Raw genomic sequence first — 21,431 nt, 5'->3', positions numbered from 1 at the left:
TTCCAAACAATGAGGGCTGGAGGAGCCGGGAGCAGCAGAGAGAGAGGCAGGGAGGAGGGGAAAGGGGGCGGCTGGCACCCCTTTTAATTCCACCAAAAGCTGAGCCAACAAAAGGGCCTCCACTCGGGAGCTGGGATGGAGCCGCAGCCAGCCCGGCTGGCTCGGAGCGGGTCGTGAGCAGAAGAATGAGAGAGAGAAAGGAAGGGAGAGAATGAGAGAGAGCGAGTGAGAGGGGAGGAATAAAGGAAAGAGAAAATGAATAGAATGAGCCGGGTTTGAAAGCCTGGAAAGCCCCCGCTGGAAGTTGTGTGTTTTTTCCCACCCGGCATGGAGGCAAAAGTAAAAACCAGAGAGAGGAAGCAGCATTGATTGAGAACGCAGGAGAGGTTGGGTGTTTTTCAAACGTCTAACGATGTTCATGATGCAGAGAGACGACTAAAACCCCCGAGAGCAAAACGCAGAAGCTTTCCTCTGGCCATCCGCGGATCAGCTCCTTTGTGATTCATGGCTCCGCTCCTGTTGCTCCGCTCAGTAATCCCTCGTCCCTCTGACACCTGTTTGCCCAGGAATCACAAAGAGGGGCCAAGGTGTTAGCCATGATATGGTTTATTTCCAAAGAGCCTGATGTGGAATTTGCTTACGATCCCGATCCTTCAAAAAGAAAGAACTAAAGAGGAAGGAAAGGAAAATTTGCTGACTCATACTCTGACTTGCGGCGGGTGAAGTGATGGATTAAAAGCTGCTCTGTGGGCATTCAGCAAGCTGCAGCCGCACAGAACACAAAATCCTCACCCTGATTCCACCAAACCAATCAGAAACAAACAAAACTCTAAAGGCACGCGTTGGTGCAACAGAGGAATCAGGAGAGATCCACCCTGCAGACGCTGAATCTCTGACCACCAGCAAGACGCAAGTAAACAACGATCTGAGGCCAAAGAGCCGCCAGGGCCAAATCCAGGAAATACGAGTGAAACTAGGCATCCTCACTGAAGATGAAACTTTCTGCTGCACATAGAATGAAGTCTCTCTTTTAATGTCTCCACTTAATTTGGACTCACAGAGAGGATAAAAACAAAGGACAGGTTAGTTACATTGTAATGATCATCCCAGGTTGGAGGTTTGGGATGTTTGACTGTTAACAATTTTTCAGACTTTCAAACAAACTTGCTATTATGCATTTTGTGATTAGCTTTACATTATTTTGACACTTTGCAGCTGTGTTGCTTTTTTAGTCACAAAAACATGTAAAATGACTCAAGTGTGCAAAAAAATATATATATCCAACAAGTCATTCCAGTTAACTTCTCAAAGTTGCTACAAGAATCACAATTAGATACGTATGAACATTAACTCAACCCAATAAAGGTGACAATGTTTGCAAATTGGCAGAGAAAAGGCTATAATTAAGAAAAAAAGTAATTTTAATAAATAGTAATAACTGTAACGGTTCCTGTTAAGGGAAGTTCATCCTTGAGCCGCAACAGACTGATCGTCAAGGCGATGATGAGTCAGAGAAAAGAGCCTAAATAAAGACGTGGAGAGAATCACAGGAAGTATGAAGTCTATATCAACCATCAGGGTTGATGCAGAGCCAATCAGACATCTCCTCTAAAGAACAACACACACTCCAACAGTGTGTGAGGGACAAAATAAGTCATTTCTAAATATAAAGAAAGCACAGATCAGTTACCAGTCCAGCTTTCAAACTATTATTTGGTTCCTACTGTAGAAATTTTTTTAATAAGATGCTAGAAAGTTCTGGAGAGATGAGAATGTTGCTATGAATGGTCATCAGATTGCTTTTCACGTGCAAACAAGACATATCTAACTCTGGAAATATTTCACTTTTTGAGTGATTGTGTGGAAACTTATTAAAGTACTTATTATCCAATCTACACAAAAGGCTGCAAGCTGGTTGGCCAGCTGTTTCAGTCCCTAAAAGCATTTCTGTCAGCGAAAAGCTGTTAGATTTTAACTCAACATTACCGTACCGCAAGAATCTCACATCAGCCACCACCGATTCTTAAAGATGATCACCCCAGAGGGACAGACACAAAATCCATAAAATATGGAGAAATGAACTGTAGAAATCTGAAGGAAATTTTAAACTTCCCGGTGTTTTTCATGTATTTTCTATTTTATGTCAATGTATTAAATTTATCATTTTTATATAGTACATTTATATAAAAGATTGTACAGAAAATATCACTTTTGGTTTCACAGAAATGTGAATAAATTAAACATGATTAACGTAAATCATGGTAAAAATCCATTTTAGAGTTGATGGAAATGTTTGTAAAAAAAAATTTCTATGGAAATTTTTCATACAGTATCCCGCTCTGCACTTCTCAGTTCACGCAATTAAAAGCTTAACGGTGAGAATGTGTTGCTGACGCGATTAAATCCCAGACGACCTGCCATCACTGCATCACACCCTGGAGCCGCGAAGCCGGCCCTCCCTCACACAAGTCGACCTTTACGGTTTCCTCGCAACCTTGGAGGCCCAGAAGCGTCACAGCGGCAGGTTGACAACCACACCCCACGCCGCCCGCCTCGGTTCTGTCCAAAAGCAGACGGCCAGGAGGCGTCCAAGTCCCAGCGTGAAGGACTTTCTGAAAGAGGTTAGGGACAGAGGAGTCAGTGAGCTGCAGGACGGAGCAGCTGAAAGTTTCATGCATGGTTGAGGAATCCAACAACTCCAAGTGTTACGTTGGAAATTTGAAGCTTCTTTACATGTTCAAACATTTTAATACAGTTTGGAATTTAAATTATTTAACAAGAAAAACAAATGAAAACAAAAATACACCCATCTCCAAAACATTTCTCACATCAAAACCTTCCAACTTCCACAGAATCCTGCTTAAACTTCAGGGCTGTGAATACTAGAGCTAAATGGCCTTTCATCAGTTTTTTTTAGTGATAAATTCTTTGGATAGCAATATTTCAGCCTGTAGGTTTTCCTCTAAGAGCTAATCAGCAGCACCATTATGCAGCGAAGAGCGATCCGCAGCCAACAGTCGGCCGCAACCGAGCCGCTAACAGACGCGTCTCCCAAAGCAGAGCTTGGTTATGAATTTTAATTAACGCAATAAAAAGGTCTGTATTTTCATTCACTTTGTTGTCAATCCATCTCATCTTCTGGAAATGGCCCAAGGAGTGAAGCTGATGACTGTTCTGAGATTTTTCTCTCCTCTTGAGGAAGAACGTTGGATGTGATTTTACATGTTTTTGTAGAAAGATGGAAAAAAAACAACTTTCCAGAGATTTTCAAAAGTAATTTCTTTACAAGTCTTAGACAGGTTCCAGGTCTCCAATAGCTGAAATAAAAAATCTCTCATCAGATTCATGATCTCCATATCTGCTGACACAGATGTTTGGTGTATGTTAGAAATTCAAATCAAGGACCAGAGGAAAGTCTTAGACATCTGCTGGAAGAATGTTCTTATTCAATACTTCTCAAACACTTCGGCATTTTACAGAACTGCTTCAGATCATTCTAAATAACCAATGAGATACATAAAAAAATATCTGTATATATATATATATATATATATATATATATATATATATATATGGAGGAGCCGGGAGCAGCTCTGTTATCTACAGTAAATACGGTTTATCGTCTTCATACCAATGTGACTCAAACAATTTTCATGATTATTAGGAAAGAATTAAATAAATCTACACTGAGAAGCTTTTAGTTGGATAAAAGAAGAAAACATGCTAAATGACCAAATACAGCTAAATAATATTGATCATTTGTATTTCAATTTCAATTCAAATTTCTAGTTCAATGTGGAATAAATTACAAAAAAGTGGAAAAGTCCAAACCTTTTTCACAACCACAAAATCCAACATGGCTGCATAGAATACAAAACTCAATGACAGCCACAATAAAAATAAAAAAAAGTTTATTTTTGCCTTTCCCAGCCCTGTTTAGTGAAGCCATGACAGTTTGGAATGAAATGGAGAAATATATTTCTATTAGCTTGTGTTAACTTTCACTTCTGATTACCTGAAATAAAGATAAATTCAAACCTGAAAACTTGAGTCAGAGTCCAAGTTTGAGTCCTGGAAGAACAAGTGCAAGTCAAGTCTGATCTCGGTTGAGCAACTTAAGCACAAATGGTTTAGATCATAACTGCTTCAGCTGAGGGAAGATGCACATTATTATATTGACACCATCAGAGTTCACTTACATTTACAGTAACCATCAATTAAGTAGGTTTGTATTTTCAAAGCGCCTTTCACAGACAAAGTGCAGCTCAACAGAAGTCATATTTATGTTGTTCATCTTGTGAAAACAAGCATTAAGTCGTAGGAATCCCAAGTCGTCATTAACAGAAAGGAAAAAATGAAAATGCCAAAGCAGAGAAGCTCCAGATCAAGTCTTCAAATGCAGGGAAAACCAGGATGGACCACTGGAATGCACATACATGCATGAATATGCAAAACAACAACACGGTGCAATGCAAAGCAGACCATGAGTCATTAATGACTCTCGATAATCAGGCCGCGGCGCTGCAAGGGCGATAATCATCGGCCGCCTGCTCTCCAAGTGATAAGCTAATCAGTCGTTCGTCTCCAGCCAGCCGACAAGGGGACTCATCATGGCTGACATTTCAGAGCAGGATGGAGCCCAAAGAGCCCAGCCTCAGAGGAGAGGGGCACCTGAAGTGACTTAATTATCACTGCTGCAGAAGGAGATCCACTCAACCCTGTTTTACACTTTTTTTAACTCAAGGTTAACCTGGTTCTTCCAACATCATGGCTTCTCTGCTGCAGTTAGCGTCTGTTTCAGGGAGAGAGTGAAAACAGGAGACTGAACGGTTTCAGTTTTATTTGTATCCTTCAGGTGTTTTGAAACAAAGAGTATCAGAGGTGTGATCACACAAACATAAACCCTTAGTATTTCTGCTGTATCTAATCATATCATCACCATGTCAGTCACAGATCTGTTGGGAAAAGGCAGAAAGAGAAAATTCTGCTGAAAGTTGCTTCAGATGCCAGGAAAAACCAACGTTTGCGTTCACCTGCATCTCCTCCGGCTGTGGTGGGTGAAATGAGCGCCGAGGATTTCTCCTCCTCCAACAAGACAGTTGTGTTGTTGCACGCTCAAATTAAATCGTAACCTGTGGGGATGCTGTCACAATAATCTGACAGCTCTCAGACAACCGGATGTAGCCAGCGTCTCAGCCGAGCGGCTGTCATCCTTCCACCAACCTGTGCAGCCCAGCCTGCAGCAGCATCACAGCCCTCATGCTTCACACAAACATGAGGAGGAAGGCTGGGTTCACAGCGAGGTCCCCATCAAGGTCAAACCTTCACCCGGGAAAGAGAAGCGTTGGTCGCCGCTCCTCATGCGACAGATGCTGCTGCTGAACGCAGCGCGGCTCCCAGCCGCTTTGATCTCTGAGGCGCGCCTCGGCGGAGCGACAGCGTGAGAGATGACACGGCTCCAATATGACCCATCTTCTGTTTCCTCTGTGACAATTCGAGGACAGCTCCGACAGACGATACGAGTTACACCCAGGTGGAAGCAACAGTCTGGGCAGATTTCTGCTGACGGTGAACAGGAAAACAGATTTTTATGCCAATATGTTCAGCGTGACTGGCTGCAGCCGTCTGCAGGAAGCGGAGGAAACACTGAAAACCTGACGAGTTTCAGTCGAGATGAATCGATTAGACTTTAATAGGGAAAAACTGTTTTCTGCTTTTACTTTGAAGGGAGAAAACACAAGCAGGCTTTTGTTTAAGCCGTTTGGATTCAATAACTGACCATGAAGGGAAACTGAACTGCAGGGACTTTGATAAGCTGTACTTTGAAATCCAACATTAAATAAATACAAACAAGATTTTCCCAGTTATGCATCAGTGGAGATGTCCAACTGTTATGATTTTACATTTGACTCAACAAGTAACACTTTGTTGATAAGTCAAATGTCTGATTTTGATCCCTATCTGATTGGCTCATTACCAAGTTTCAGCAACAACAGTGGCATGTTATTCTACAGAAGTCTGGATGGAGCTGAACTATTGCAGAAAAACATTTTAGGAAGACAAAGAGGCTTCATACTGGTGGATAAATTTACTGCTTCTCAGTAAAAATGTGATTTTTTTTTACTGCAGTAGCATAATGTCAGACTGAAATATTTCAGAAAATTCAACCTTAACTTTCAGTTTTTACTGTTTTTTTTCCCCACTGAACTGAGTCAGAAATGGAATAATATTGGCTTTCTGACGGCTGAATGATTTCTGTTGATTCTAACATGTTTCAGATCAATGCTGACAGACTCGGCTTGTTTCAGTTTCAAATGAGCAGCTGCTGATCTCTGGCTAACCTGCTGCCTTGCAGTTCGAAGGTCTTGGGTTCAAATCCCCACCTGGCTTCTTTCCAGGTACTCCGGCTTCTTCACACAGTCCAAAAGCACAACTGTGAGGTAAATTGGTCTCTAAAGATTGCCTTTAGGAGTGTGTGTGTGTGTGTGTGTGTGTGTGTGTGTGTGTGTGTGTGTGTGTGTGTGTGTGTGTGTGTGTGTGTGTGTGTGTGTGTGTGTGTGTGTGTGTGTGTGCGTGTGCGTGTGAGGGGGGGGGGCATATGTGTGTGTTTGTTGCTCTAATGGACAAGCGACCGGTCCATATTGGACCACGCCTCTCCTCCGATCAATGATGCAGATAAGCACCAAACATTCCCAGGACCCTGAGAGGATAAGCAGATGATGGATGATCTCTCAGGCCCACAGCATCACAGATCCTCCACCGTACTTAGAGGACACGTGGTTCTTTATTAAAATGTAATATTTATCTTTGTGAGACTTCCAAACAACCTATAGACCAGTACAAGGCATCGGCTTTGGGGTTTTTTTAAACCTTCCTTACCAGTGTTCTCTCATGTTTCCCATTTTTATTGGTGATCAAGCAAAAAACAGGAAGTCATGGAGAACTGACCAGACGTTTGACTCTGAACATGTTTTAAATGAACCTAAGTTGATCATTCTCTGCAGAATCAACAGTGTCTGAGTTTCTCACTGTGAGATTTTCCAGCACTATAAAAGTTTGATTAATTTTAAGGCTTTTCGTCACCAGGAGGGCAGCAAATTTGCCTGGATCTGAAATACTGTGCACGATTTTAAATGGTTCAGATATCATGTAATCACACCGAAAATTACTGGTCATTACTGATGTATTAAGGCGCCACAGGATTCATTTATAACGTTTCTTTGACTCTTTTTGGCGCGTAGCAGCAGAACAGCAGATAATCGGTCATTATTGGTGCAGCTGAGAAACATCTGTTGGTCAACAGGAAAACCAAAGTGATCCACTTCACTTCTCCTATTTTACTGAACGATTCATGGTGAGATGGTGCCGATAAGGAACATTTTGTATGAGCCACCTATGCCATTTGTATCCAAGTATGATCTGCATTTTCTTTAATTAACCATTTAATTATTAAGGCGGGATTTCTATAGAGAAGCCAGTAGAAGCGCAGCTCCCCATCATCACCCTGTTGCTCCGATTTTCATCATTGTTCTAACGGGGAGTAATCAGCTGCTGTCCCGTTTGACCGCACACGCGTCTCCCTCTGCAGGTAAACACAGACTGCAGGTCAGCCGTGCATGAAGGGGTTTGTAGAGGCTCAGAGAGGATTAGGTTTCCTGAGCAGTCACCTGCCGACGGAAGCAGCCAGGAATTAGGACAAAAACCACGCCACGCCTCGCATGTCAAGACCCCAGCTGAAACTCAGCTGCGATCTGGTGGAGGGAGAGCGGGATCAGAAACTTTTACAGTCAGACATCAGCCAGAGACGTGACTGTGAGCATGAGCGGGGAATGCGCGGCTGGAAAGTCCGGAGATCAGCCGTGATCCAGAGCGCGCGGCGCAGGAGGACTCAGCCTCCGCTGGTACCCAGCTCGGCTCGGTTCGGCTCGGTTCTGCTTACCTTGAGCAGCCAGAATGATCACCGCTGCCACCATCCAGGCGTTCCGCCCCGGAGAGCGCGGGCAGCGCGCTGCGTAATCTCTCGCCATTCTTCTGCACTGGAGGTAAATATCCAGAACACCGAGGTGTGCCGAGACCGGACTCCGAGTTATTCCTCCGGCAGCCCGCTCACAAACTTGCAACTCAGTTCAGATCGCCTGCTTTCAAACCAGGCAACTTCTCTCTCTCCTCCTCCTTTCCTCCCGCAGCTCAGCGCGTCCTCCTCCTGATTCCGGACCGAGCGCAGATCCTCTGAGTCTTAATGACGGGCAGGAGCGCGACCCCTCCCCCGTGTGGCCCGGCCGCAGTGCGCACAGGTAGCCCGCGGCGGGTGCGAGTCTGGCGGATAGCGTTGAGAGCAGCAGGCGGAGAACAAAGTGTGGACGGAGTGTGAGAGAGTCGCAGGAGCTCCGTGGGTTTGATGCGCAGAGCTGAGTGGGGAACATCCGAGTGATGTCAGCAGAGCGTCACCAAGAGGACTTCAGCCGAAAAGCGGAGGAGAGGAGAGGAGAGGAGAGGAGAGGAGAGGAGAGGAGAGGAGAGGAGAGGAGAGGAGAGGAGAGGAGAGGAGAGGAGAGGAGAGGAGAGGAGAGGAGAGGAGAGGAGAGGAGAGGAGAGGAGAGGAGAGGAGAGGAGAGGAGAGGAGAGGCTGCGGGAACATGTCTCCTGTTCAGGTGGAGATTCTCATCATCACTGAGAAAATGTTTGGCTGATTAACCGCAGACGTAATGATTTATTAAACTAAACGGAAATCTAGAACAGATGCCAGTTGAAATATTTTCTTCTCAACCCTCCTTTGTTTTTTAGTCCTACTTAGTTTTAATTTCGAGACAAATTGTAATTTTACAGACTCGGTTTTGATCCTCCATACAAACAAAATTATCACAAAAATAATGCATAAGTGCCCTGTTTAAAAATACAACATGGATATATTTTATGTTTTAATTATAGTTGAAGAGAAAATAAAACTGGCAGGACAGACCAAATAAAACTGGAATCACTGGTGCGTGTCCAGGTCTTTCTGGTCAAACTGGAGCCGACATGGCTGAAAGGTTTAAGCTCATAAACTTAATTTATTAATCCCTTTTACTCTGAAACTAAACAGTGTTCCTTTTAAAAATGGTTTTGCTTGTAAAAGTTTTGAGGTTGGTGCAATTTTGTATATTTAAAAGGGATTTTTTTTTTGTTGGAAAAAACAGACAAAATATTAATCTGCGGTAAAATTCCCTCATCCCTCCACTTTCTGCTGGGGGTCACCCGTTGACCCCTGGACATGGAGCACATGCTTTAACATTTTCTACTATCTGAAGAGTTTACAGTTGGTGCCATGTTTCCTTATGTTGCATGAGCCTCAGGATATGGAGGAGAGGATGAAGGACTTATACCTGATGAAGATCAGGGGAACATTTTACCAGCATTTGTTTCCAGGTTGAATAAAGGTCAAAGTATCAATGATCTCTATCTTCATTTATCTTATCTTCATCTTGAGAGAAAACAGTAAAACTGTTTAAATCAACACAACTTTTCCATTCCTCTATCAGATCAGGAAATAAGTCGTTTAAAGCTTCCTGGAGTCTTTTTATTACTTCCATCATTAGTCATTTTATATATTTTCATTTTAAATTACTAATAAAGGTCCAATAAAGCTGTTGTATTTGGTCACCAAATGTTCTCCAGAAAACAAATCCATGAACTTCAGAAATGATCTTCCATGCAGAACTCAAATGAAAAGCCATGAATCTAAAGACAGGGTGGCTTCTAAAAGCTACATTAAGATTCAATATTATCATCGTACATTAAAATCTGAACTTTGATCCTCCAGTTAAAGTTCATGCAGTTTGCAGGTTTATCAGTAACAAAATACTGACAGTCTGGGATTCTGATTTTTCTTGGTTTATTTCAAAATAAAACATTTTAGGGATAAAAATGCTGGTTTTAATAACCTCTCATTATGTTCTCAGACTACTGCCAGGCTTCCCAGGAAGTAGCTTCTACTTTATTTTTGACCAAAAAAGATCAAAGTGATCATTTCAATTATTGCACATAATTGTGCTCTTCCGGTTCTCCAAGATGAAGTAAACATCCCTCTTATCCCTGCTTGAGCATTCGAAGAATCGCTGAAAAGTTTCCTAAAAAGAAGCTTTGATGTTTGTGGAAACCTTGGCAAAGGCAATCTAAGCAGAGATAAACCCGTCCGCCCTCAGAAGAAGACAATGAGCTGGTTAAAAATAGGCTTATGGGATAAAAATGAACTAATTAGTCATAAATTCAGAAGAGTATAATCCAGCACAAATCCAATGAAATGGGATGGATAAATTATTTTTCTTTAAATGTCAGGAGACGATAGAAATATACTTAGTTCTGTTTATTTTTACAGCCTCAGCAGACAATTGAAAAGCCCGTTATAAAGCCTCATCTCATATTTAAGAGATTATTTCATATTTAGTCTTCAAAGATGCTAATGATCCTTCTGAGAAGATCTCAGACTCTTGTCCCAGCACAGCTTTGTTCTTGTGGTACCAACGCAAAGTTAAATCTGCAGAAAAGAAAAGTAAATCTAAAAAGCATTCAGTAGAGCACTGAATGTCTGGAGGTGGAGAAAAATGTGATTTTCATGTTTTTAAAAAGGAGCAAAAGAGAAAATGAGGTAAATACACAAGTCCTGTTTGCAGCAAGTAATATTTGTATTTAATATTTGGTGAAAAACTTAAACACAGATCACATTAAATCTACAACCAGCAAAACTTTAAGTACAATTCAGAGAATTTCTCCATTCAAACTGATGAAGTTTGAACAATTTTGCAAAAAAGAATGAACAAAAGGAAGTAGAAATATACCCAAAAAAGATTTAATTAACTTGGCCAGTCAGAATACAGGTGCACACATAAAATCTCATTAACTTTATAATTTTTTGTTTGTAACATGACAAATTGTGATAATGTTCAAGTAATATGAATGTTTTAGCAAGAAAACATAACATTTAACAATCAAATTAAGTCACATTCTTCAACATCTGTCATCCTTTATGTCGGATTGTTTGGTGGATTTTTAGTGAAATAAAACCTGAACATTGTCACACTGGAAGCCAGTTTCTGTGGTTGTTGGTTAAATATTCTGGTTTCGTTGCTGCTACATCAGGTAACACAAATCTTCAGTTTTTTGGAAATCATAAATGATCCCTGGATGCACATTGTGACTCCTGATGATAATTCTGGCATGGAAGTGGGAACAGTTGGAGAAGGAACAGCTGTCAGAGCGTGTGGGGGCAGCGGAGGGTCTCAGAGTCTCTAGATGGATGGGGCCTTTTGTTCAGAGACGTTTTTTTAAAGACGGAAACGTTCCAAACACACAGAAGTTGGAAATAAACAAACTGAAATCCTCCTGCTGCTTACGACGATAAGAGAACGTCTTTGAAGACGGCTGAGGCACTTTTTACGTTCGTCTTTAAATAAGTTGAAGGAGATTAACTGAGAATCCTATTTTGTTCACAAATTGTGGAGATGAGGCAGAATTTGATGGTTTAGTCGTCGCTCAGTCTGTAAAAATCTAAACTACGTGGAGAAATCACTGCAACAGCGTCAAGAGGAAATGTGTGTTGTGGTGTTTATGTGAACAAATATAGTAATTAAGCTGAAAGTTTCAGAGGCTTGGACACCATAAACCAAAATATGGACTCGGCGTAGATCAGCTGACTGCCATCCACACTGAAGGTCATGACCCAAAGATACGACAGCATATAAGGTTCACTGTGGAGAAAAAAAAAAACATTTCCACCAAAAAAAACAAAAAACTGAAATTAAACTCAAAAATGTTCCAGACAAAAAAAAACTTGACTTTTCAAACTCCAAGAAATGTCTAATCAGCGTCTGCACTGGCTGTGGGATCCAGTCAGAAACACTAAGAGAACCAAATATTCACACCACAGTCGAGCCGTTTTTCTCATATTATCCATTTCTCCTCAAACTAGAATTAGAACACCAAGCCTTTCTGTGAAGGAAAGTTATTATTCTGATTACAGAGCGTGCTTGCCTTGCCTCAGTCATAAAGGCCAGTCAGTGCACACGATTAATAGTTCAAGCAGAATTATGGATGTGAGATTCAGGAGAACATGCAGAAATTGATAACCAGTACTCGCTGTGCATTTGTCTTCACTTTGCCCACATTAAAAGTGAAGACAGACCCAAAGGGAGAGCTGGTTATTAACTTTTAGTCAGCCCCAAATAATTTTGACAACATCCTTAAATTGAAATATTGACTCAGAATCTTGTTGTAAATTACATTGTGTTGAATATCTTAAAGATTTTATTAAAGATTCTAAATCTTTGTTTTATTTTCGTTTTATTGAAACTGTTCTCACCTTTTCTTGTATCTGCTGCTGTGAGTCTCTAAATGTCAAACAGAAACCTCGCCTGCAGGGTATTTTAAAACATAGTAAAATTGCTACAGCTTCCTTTTAGGACCGTAGTGTACTGTATCAGGTCAGGTCGTGGAAGAAAGTCCGATCTGTCCTGGCTGATCCGAGCTTTAAAGAGAAATAACTGGTTTGGTCCAATCAGGGCACAGATATTCCCCGATACAAAGCAGAACTAATCTGGTCAGAAAGTCAAATTTACCATCAGTTATAAGTTTTCTAGAGTTCAGAATGTAACTTTGTGTCTGTGGTGAGTTTATGTTCCTGCTGTAAAACAAATGACCCCTCTGGGATAACAAGGACTCCTTCAACTTTGAACTTGAAAGCACAAAGCAAACCCAACCCGAGTGTTCATGTTACAGGAAATGTTTGGAAAATAACTATTTGATAACATTATTCAAGTTAAAAATATAACTTGACTGTGAGAGGCTGACTAAAAATAAAATCTAGTCAATCACACTGTATGGTTCTTTTAATATGTGGCGTTTTATTGCATGAAGTATTTGATCACCTATCATCAAGTTGAATTCTGACTCTCAGACATGTTAGTTCATCTTTAAGTCCTCATGTCTTCCACTCATTACCTTTATTAATGCACCAGTTTAAACTCATTACCTGTATAAAAGACCAGTTTCCCCACATTCAGACTCCAGCCTCTCCACCATGGACAAGTCCAAAGAGTTGTTTACAGAAACCAGGAGCAAAAACTGTAGATCTGCACAGAACCAGGATGGATGAGCAACACGACAATCAGTAAACAGTTTGATGACAGAAATGTCCGACCTCTACAGCTCTAAATAAAGATTTCTATACCAGATAGTGAGTTCTATTTTTCCACTGTATCAAACGTTTAAATATGAAGTCATTCTTTAAAAATCATACCATGTGATTTATTAGATTCTGTCTGATAATTGAGGTGTTCCTATAATAAAAACGACAGACCTCTCCATTATTTACAAGTGAGAAAACTTGAATCTGCTGTGTATCAAATACTTATTTGCCCCACAGTGTCAAGTTTCCACCGTGTTTTTAGCTGCATATTCTCCATATATTTAGAGCGCCAGACGCTCAGACTTCCACCATGTGACAGATGAACATAAAAATGTTCTCTAAAATAACAATTAAAGTCAAGAAAACCGCAGAAAATAGTCAAATCCAGATTGTTCATTAAAGCAGCAGGTCATGTTTCCATTTTACGTCCTTCCCGTTGTCCGCTGCTAAAGGATCGCTGTGTTCTCCAAGGAGAATAAACTCCATCCTTGTCACTTTAACACTTCTACCTGGGTCATCCGCCAGCCGGCTGTTAGGAAGCAGACCCATTAACTGCTCATAACCTCTCAGCAGAACCCAATTCCACTAAACCAGTCATCCTGGTAATGTGCATTATGAGCCACTAAAGTTTTAACAGGCGGAGTCCAGTCTTAAGGCTCCAAATCCCAACATGGAAACAAAATAAAATTAGGAGTTTTATCCCTAGAGACTCTTAATGTACTACCACAAACAACACTGACAATGTCAATTTAATGATTTGCAAAAACATTCTTTATCTCTAAACTTATTGATCTCTCTCTAAACACAAACAAGGTATTTTGTTCCCCCTCACGGTAGTTACAAAGCTGCCTTGCCCTTCATTCGGTTGCAGAACACCCGCAGTACCTCATTCTGAAACCAGCAATCATGGTTTGAAACCCCCTCATCATGTGAAACTACCACCTGCCTGCTACACCTACAGTTGCAGTGCAATACTCTGCTTTAGAGTTTGTGAATAAAAGAAAAGCCTCCTCCTGCCTCTGTGCACCTTCAGCGTTCAGACCAGCCAAAAAAAACAAACACAAATCTTCCCTTTAGAGAGCGCGCTCTCCTCCCTCCTGCCTCTAAAGCCTTCCCAGCTTCGCTTCCACCATTCTGCAGGGTGGTGGCCTCAGCCACCCACCTCTCCATTATCACCTCATTAGTGAGTTTCAAACTGGCCCACCCCCTATTTTGGCTCCAACCTCAATCAGCCCATTAATCACAGCAGAGCAGAGAATCCTTCCGTCCTCTGAAAGCTCGCTGTGTACTCTGCCGGTCCCCGCTGTGCAAGCATGCGTACGTGTGTGTGTGTGTGTGTGTGTGTGTATGAGCGTGTGTGTGCTGGTGCATACAAATGATCCGGTTACATCCCGCCATCTGTTGACTCCTGACAGTAATGCTCCTGCATAGACATGCATCATGTTCATGATGTTCCCTGTTCATCCTTATCTAGAAGTTATTGCTGTGAAACAACCGAGGAGGATGGCATTTTATTTTCTGAACAGGAATTCATTTCAATGCAACTGTTTTTTCAACTGAAGGCCTTCCTGCACCGTGTCTTCAGTACACAGTGAAGAGAAAATTTGCAGAGTCAGAAAGTCTGGAGGAATAAATATCTGAGGAAATGTTTCCTGTACAATCACTGGAAACCCTCAGACATAGAAATATGCATGTAGAATAAATTAGTATTCCAGTAAAACTCATTGTTTCTATTTGCAATAAAGTCTTCAAGTTTCTTTAGTTATTAGATAATTAAATTAATCTGACATATCATAGATGTTTTCAGTGTTCTTTGACGAAGATGGACGTGTATCATCAAAACATGTCAGGAACTCTGAAGAGAAAGTAATTTAAGTGTTGAATAACAAGAATCTAAGAATAAATTAGTCCATTATCCCATCAGCCCCATTTCACAAACAAATGTAAGAAAAATCTTATATTCATTGGTGGGTTAAAAAAAAAGAAAGATTAAATTATACTTTATTTATTATCGGTTCCACAAGTACTGGTGCCCCTCAAGTCCTTTAAACATAAAATATTTTTCAAATGTACAAAAGTGAGTAATTCAGAACTTAAATTATATGAAATGATAATTACTGGGAAAGACAGGAGAATGTCATTCATGTTTGTGTTCCAAGCCAGAAAATAGCCAACAAAATGCAGCTGCTAGATTAAACTCCAGATATGTAGAGTCAGAGAAACAACAAAAGACAATATGGTTTCATAGATTAATGAACCACATCATTTCCAAAAGCGTTTTCTATTACGACACCTGTCAAAGTTTGTGTGTATTTTGATTCCAACATAAACACAGTCATTCTGTGAAGAGGTTTGTTAGACAATAATCATGTAGACCAAAAAAATCCAGCAGAAAAGTCCAAGAGAAAGTTGGAGAATTTTACAGCAGGATTTGGTTCTTAATCAAAATCCAGAACCTTCAACATCTCAGAGTTCTGTTCAGTCGTCTGAACATGCGGAGGATGGAGCAACTGCAGACCTACAAAGACATGGACGTCACCCTTCAACAGCGTTCAACCTACGAACAACAAACGTGTTAATCAGGCAGTTCACAAGCATGGCTTTATGGCAGAGTGGAAAGAACAAGGTCAGGTAGAATGGCTCTCCTTGGATTAGACTGAAAACAGTAAAACTATTTGACTTGGCTTCAGGCTTTGTGTCTGTTCTTCAGTAAGGACAAGGAAAAGTTGATGGGAAACCGTCATCCATCCATCGCTCATATTCTGAAGGCTTTGATTCTTAACCCTCTTTACCAGGTTTTAGCCAGAAAGATGCCTTTGAGTTTGAAATTTACTGCTTTGACATTTAGGGAGACTGGTCAGTAATGGTCAGCGGTGGAGTACAGAGAGAGTCGGGTCAACATGTTAGCTCCACTGAACACCGTCTAGATGAAGATGATCTACGGGTCACATTGGCTTCAGCAGCATCAGAGAGCAGCTGCCTTGTATTCCTCTCTGCTCTGAGAACTAAAGACCTTGGAATAATATCAAAATCATTTTGCCAGGAGGGGAAAAGCAAAGAAATCTCAAGGATAAAATAGTGAATCCTCCGAGCGTTACAGCTTTACTGTAATTCTTACAACTCTGACAGCGTGCTGCAAATGGAAACTACAGAGTTAGGTTTCAGTGTGGGTAGAAAATGAAAAGGAAGAGTGGGCGTTACAATAAATTACAATTCTCCCTGAGGGAGGGATGACTGAAGTAATCAGAGGTTCTCAACCAGAGGTCCCAGGCCTCTGAGGGAGACGACCGAAACTCACAGGCGGTGCAGCCGTTCCACACAGAGATTTTAAAAATTAGATTCTCATATGCACAAGGAGAAATCTCTGAACATTAAATCACCTGCAGGCATAAACAATGTTGCATTTGGAAATGTGTTTTATGACATGTAAGGAATTATTAAATAAAGAATATATCTGCATAAACTGATAGAAGACAAAGACTGAGCAAACTGTCCACAATGACAAGCATGTTTGGTGGAGTCGAGATAAGTCAACCTAAGGATCCTGGTGGTGGCAGCATCATGCTGTGATGCTGCATCAGAGCCACTTTTTAACGGCATATTCCAGAAATGAAAGGAAGACTTCCTTCAAATTAGTGTGGATAGCTGAGACTTGGGCATGTGTTTCAACAAAACAACGATCCTGAACAAATGCATTTACATCGTTTGCTGTACAAATTCTCTAAATTGTTTAAAATATATATTTGAAAGCCTGGTATTAATTAAATTCATGCTGACTAATGACTAATCAATCAATCAATCAAATTTTATTTGTATAGCACATTTCAGCAGCAAGACATTTCAAAGTGCTTTACATCATTACAAACACAGAAACACAAAGCAACATAGAATCAATAATCAAAACACAGCATTAAGTCAAGATCCATCCATAAATTTGTAATTGATTACATTTCAAATACAATTCTAAACAGGTGGGTTTTTAGTTGAGATTTAAAAGAAGTCAGTGTTTCAGCTGTTTTACAGTTTTCTGGAAGTTTGTTCCAAATTTGTGGTGCATAGAAGCTGAAAGCTGCTTCTCCTCGTTTGGTTCTAAAACAATTCATAGAGAAAAGTCTCATATTTGATGTGCCTGGTAACTTCATAAGCTGTCATGTAGACTGTCGTGGAAAAATACTACAGTATTTCCAAGCACTGTTCAGGTAAAATCACTCAATCAGGTTTATTCATGAATTGTGCACAACTCAGAGAGCTCACAGGATAATTAATAATGAAGCAAGTCTGAAACGGAAAGCTCTGCCAGGCAGAGACAAGACATGAGTTTTGTACAAAGTGATAAGGGATCCAAAGCCTGGTAATCAGACTGGTTCCCATGCAGCTGGGAAAAACAACATCCAACCTTGTGCATGTAACCCAAACCGCTTTAACTTGGTGGGAATATACAGAACTTAGAATAAACATATAGCAATACAACTAGCAGGTGTGACCTAATTGTAATTTTTCCACATCAAGACCGATTTCCTCGTGGCATTTTCTCCACATCCTTACTGTTCAGGGCTGGCCAGGTTTGAAAGTAAAATGTGGAAGACAGACAAGTGAGGGCAAGTTTCAAATCAGCAACGTTTCACTTCAGGGTCCATGAAAAGTCTCAGTCTAACATGTTCCACCAACTGAACTCTGACTGCAGCGCAGAGCTCCTACAAAGAGCCGGGACTCCAAACAGCCGGACCACAAAGCGCAGGAAGAATGTGGAGCGCTCTGACGGATCGTGTTTTGACATCATGCAGATGACCCGGTGTGTGTTCTGTGTTTATCTGGGGAAAACGTCGCAGCTCTATAGAAAACACACAAACCTGTAAGAGACACTGGTGTTCTGCTGAAACCTTAACCTTTGGTACTTTAACAAGCAACAACGACCTGCAACACGACCGCATGGAAACAGAACTCTGATGGATGAGACGCTTACTCACTAAACACAAAGTGTTTCTGGATCATTTGGCTCAACAAGTCTGAGGCGCTCAGTTAATGGCTTAGCAGTGAGAGGAAGTGTAAATCTGAGCTGATGCAGGTGTTCAGATCAGAACCCAGAAACATTAACGGAGAAGACTTCAGTGAATGACGGCAAAGAAACAAGAGGCACCATGTTGCTCCCAGGAAGAGTGACTCAAACACACTATGTAGGTCAGGTAATTGCAGCTGTAATCTCCATCTTGGGCAACAAAATATTAGTATCCGTCCCATTAGTCTCAAAGGTTGCCCAGAGGCATTTACCATCACTAACAGGTCAGACTCATTAGGATCTCAAGAAACGCAGCGTTGCGTCGACAGGACAACCGGCGCAGGTTTACTGGAGGGTTTGCTGACATTATGCACACGCAGTCTAAAAGTCAAACACACTCGTAATATGTTTGAAACCATCAGAGGACTGGCACATAATCTGCTTTGGCTCTGAAATGCAAAAAAGGCCACATAAATGCAATTTGGGGGAAATTTGTGTGACATAAATAATGAGTAAGCTCTGGCTCCAGGCCTGTTTGGCCCTGAAGAGCCAACTGCGCAAATTAATTCCTCCTGCTATAATGATGTTGTAAACAAAATCTGAATCAGTTTGAATCAGCTTAGATGCCAAGAGCTGCAAGTTTTTAAAGTAATTTCCCATCAGTCACACTGAATCAAAGACTTACTGGCCCCTGTGCATGCAAAAACGCAGCAACACACGGTGCAAAGGGATATGGGGAGGAAAAAAGTTCAGTCAGTTAAAAAACAAAAAAGAAAGTTTGGGTCGGGCTTTGAATGTAAAAGTGTGAACCGAGGACCCTTTGTGGCCCTCAGAATGAAATTTTATGGACACCATGTGATTTGTAGACATGCAAAAAATATACTGATAAATGTGAAATAATGTTTAGGATGAGATTTCCACTGATTTAAGGTGTTTCTAACTGAATGCAGACAAATTAAAGTCATTTCAAAGTGGAAGATGTTAGATTCAGTGAAAAATGTCCTGAACTACGTGTTTCTCTTTACCTTTAGAAACAGTATAAACTTTCCCTGAAAGGCAAACATGAGAGAACCCAGTCATTAAATTCTTATGGGTGTGGACTAATTACAGAAAGCATCTTTGAAAACAGAGACGCCTAGATCATGTTCTTGAACCTGAGATGAGAAAATTTGTTCCAGAACAAAAACCCATGAAGTAATTAACCAGATTATTTGTCTTCTAAAATCTCACTACATTTCAAATGTTACATTTAAAGGAGACAAGAGAAAGTGTTTATTTATTTAAATCTTTGTTTTAAAGTTTAGACACCATTATATTCTTGCAACCCTTGCTCAGCTGATCTCTTGACCCATATTCTGGGCAGAACATTTTGTATGTTCAAAGGGATATTTCTGATTATTTTTGAGTAGTGATTCTATGACGTGATCAGTAGTTGAACCCTGACCTGAGGGACAAGGTTGAAGGGATCAACTTCATTTCCAGAATGTCAGATGTGATACAGATGTGTAGTTCTCCGAACCAGCGTTTGCTCAAAAATCACAAACAAAAAATAAAGAAAATCATTCAACCCAGCTGTTCAGGAACTAAACAGTCGGAGGTCAGACATCACCTCCAAACTGTTCCAGGAGGCAGAAACCTGCACCAGCAGTGAGTGATCACCAGTATTACATGCTGATAATCCTGCAGCAGTTCATCTGTTTCTTTTTTGTGGATCTGCTCCATCTTCTCAAACCTCCAGTCAGTTGTGACGGAGGCTGTTCTGCTGGAGATTTCTTCCTGTTAAAGGGGAGTTTTTCCTCTCCGCTGTCACTGCATGCATGCTCAGCATGAGTAAGTGCTGCAAGGTCAGTGACACAATGCTTACATTTAGTTTTATAGCATCAAATTAAAGTATGAATACCAAGTCAAACGTAAGGAGCACTTCACATATTTTGCTGGTTACTCACTGTGGGTTATTGATGTGAAGGACCATTCACTGAACATTTAGGCAATTGAGCAGAACAATAAAACAAAACTCATTCACCTTTTAACTTTTGTATTACTTTCTGCTTTAAGTTTGTGGCAGCTTCTTTTCTCTCAAAGCTCTTTTCTGTGAAGGAATTGCTTGAGGGAGTTGAACTTTTGTACATGAACCACTTTTGAGTCAAATGAGGGTCAAGAGTTCAGATTTGAGATTCACAAAAGCCTAAAGAGCTAAGAAGTGGTGTTTTAAACATTAGAGAGGGGAGCAGCTTCTGGCTGTAAACAGACTCAGAGAATGAGAAGTCCGCTCCGTCTACATCATAAATTATTCCAGATAAAGTTGAATCCAAGATGAAACCCATAATCATGTCGTATTGAACTTCTCCTTTTCAGGTCAAACTCACATAAAGGAATAGAAAGAATCCCTCTGAATGTTTGGTTTGCTTTCAGATCGTCTGTTTCTCTTTGCATTGATGATTTCAGGTTGGATGCAGGTCAGTCTGGCCTCATTAATCATCTCTCCTCCCCGACATGCATCACTCCATCCACCCATTCTTTGATCTCTCCTCCATACATCTCCAGGCCTTCGTCTGTCATTCCAGAGAGCAAAATAAATCACCTCTTATATCATGACAGCTCAACACCTACACAGTTATTTGCTCCTTGGATCAATGGCTTCATCGAAATTAGTGAGAAAATCTAAGTTTCACATTTATCTGCCTCCACAGTTGAACGGTTTCATTTGCATGCATGCAGGTTTGTGTATGTTTAAGAGCAAGAGGAGGTTGTGATGGAGGGATAAATGGATGGGTGAACGGATGAAGAGAGTCTTCAAATCCCCCAAAAAAGAAATAAAAAGGAGAGGCAGCTGCTCACTGGATAATCTTTTAGCTTCTAACCACAGAGGATCGGCGGGTTAGAGGTGCCTGCCAGTCATCCTGAGTCGTCCCCGCTGAGGTAACCCGGGTTATGGGTTTTCAGAGGAGGGGGAGGCTAGTTACTGGAGGAAGTTCAGAGACAGTCTGATTTCAGAGAGGATTGCATCCTCTGAAAAAAAACAAAAATCTCTTTTTTCTGAACTGAAACTCACAAAACAAAAAGCACATCAGGCTCTTCTAACTGCAAGGACAAAGAAGGAGAGGGAGACGTCTCCGATTGCAAAGGAGCGACTCGGATAACTGCAGCACTTGAAGCTTTTAGTGTCCACTCAAGGAAAATGTCACATGTCCAAATAAATCGCCTGTTTTATGTGTCTGCACTGATCAGAGCTTAAATGTAGCCGAGCGGCGCACAAAGATGATACTTGAGGCGGCG

General features: G+C 41.1%; 1 protein-coding gene across 3 annotated transcripts in view; it reads right to left on the bottom strand.

Annotated features, from left to right (window-relative positions):
* LOC102222444 (nectin-2-like) overlaps nt 1–8,191 on the bottom strand; it is a 343,784-nt gene extending 335,593 nt beyond the window's left edge. For all 3 annotated transcript variants that reach the window (XM_023344382.1, XM_023344383.1, XM_005802880.2), the window contains exon 1: nt 7,940–8,191. In XM_023344382.1, coding sequence (XP_023200150.1) covers nt 7,940–8,027 — 88 coding nt within the window. In that variant the 5' untranslated portion in view covers nt 8,028–8,191. The remainder of the gene's footprint in view (nt 1–7,939) is intronic.
* Between the last annotated feature and the right edge of the window lie 13,240 nt (nt 8,192–21,431).

This window comes from Xiphophorus maculatus, chromosome 13 (genome assembly GCF_002775205.1).
Source record: "Xiphophorus maculatus strain JP 163 A chromosome 13, X_maculatus-5.0-male, whole genome shotgun sequence".
NCBI lineage: Eukaryota > Metazoa > Chordata > Actinopteri > Cyprinodontiformes > Poeciliidae > Xiphophorus > Xiphophorus maculatus.
The sequence above is the reverse complement of the archived record's forward strand: the minus strand, read 5'-3'. Positions and strand labels throughout refer to the sequence as shown.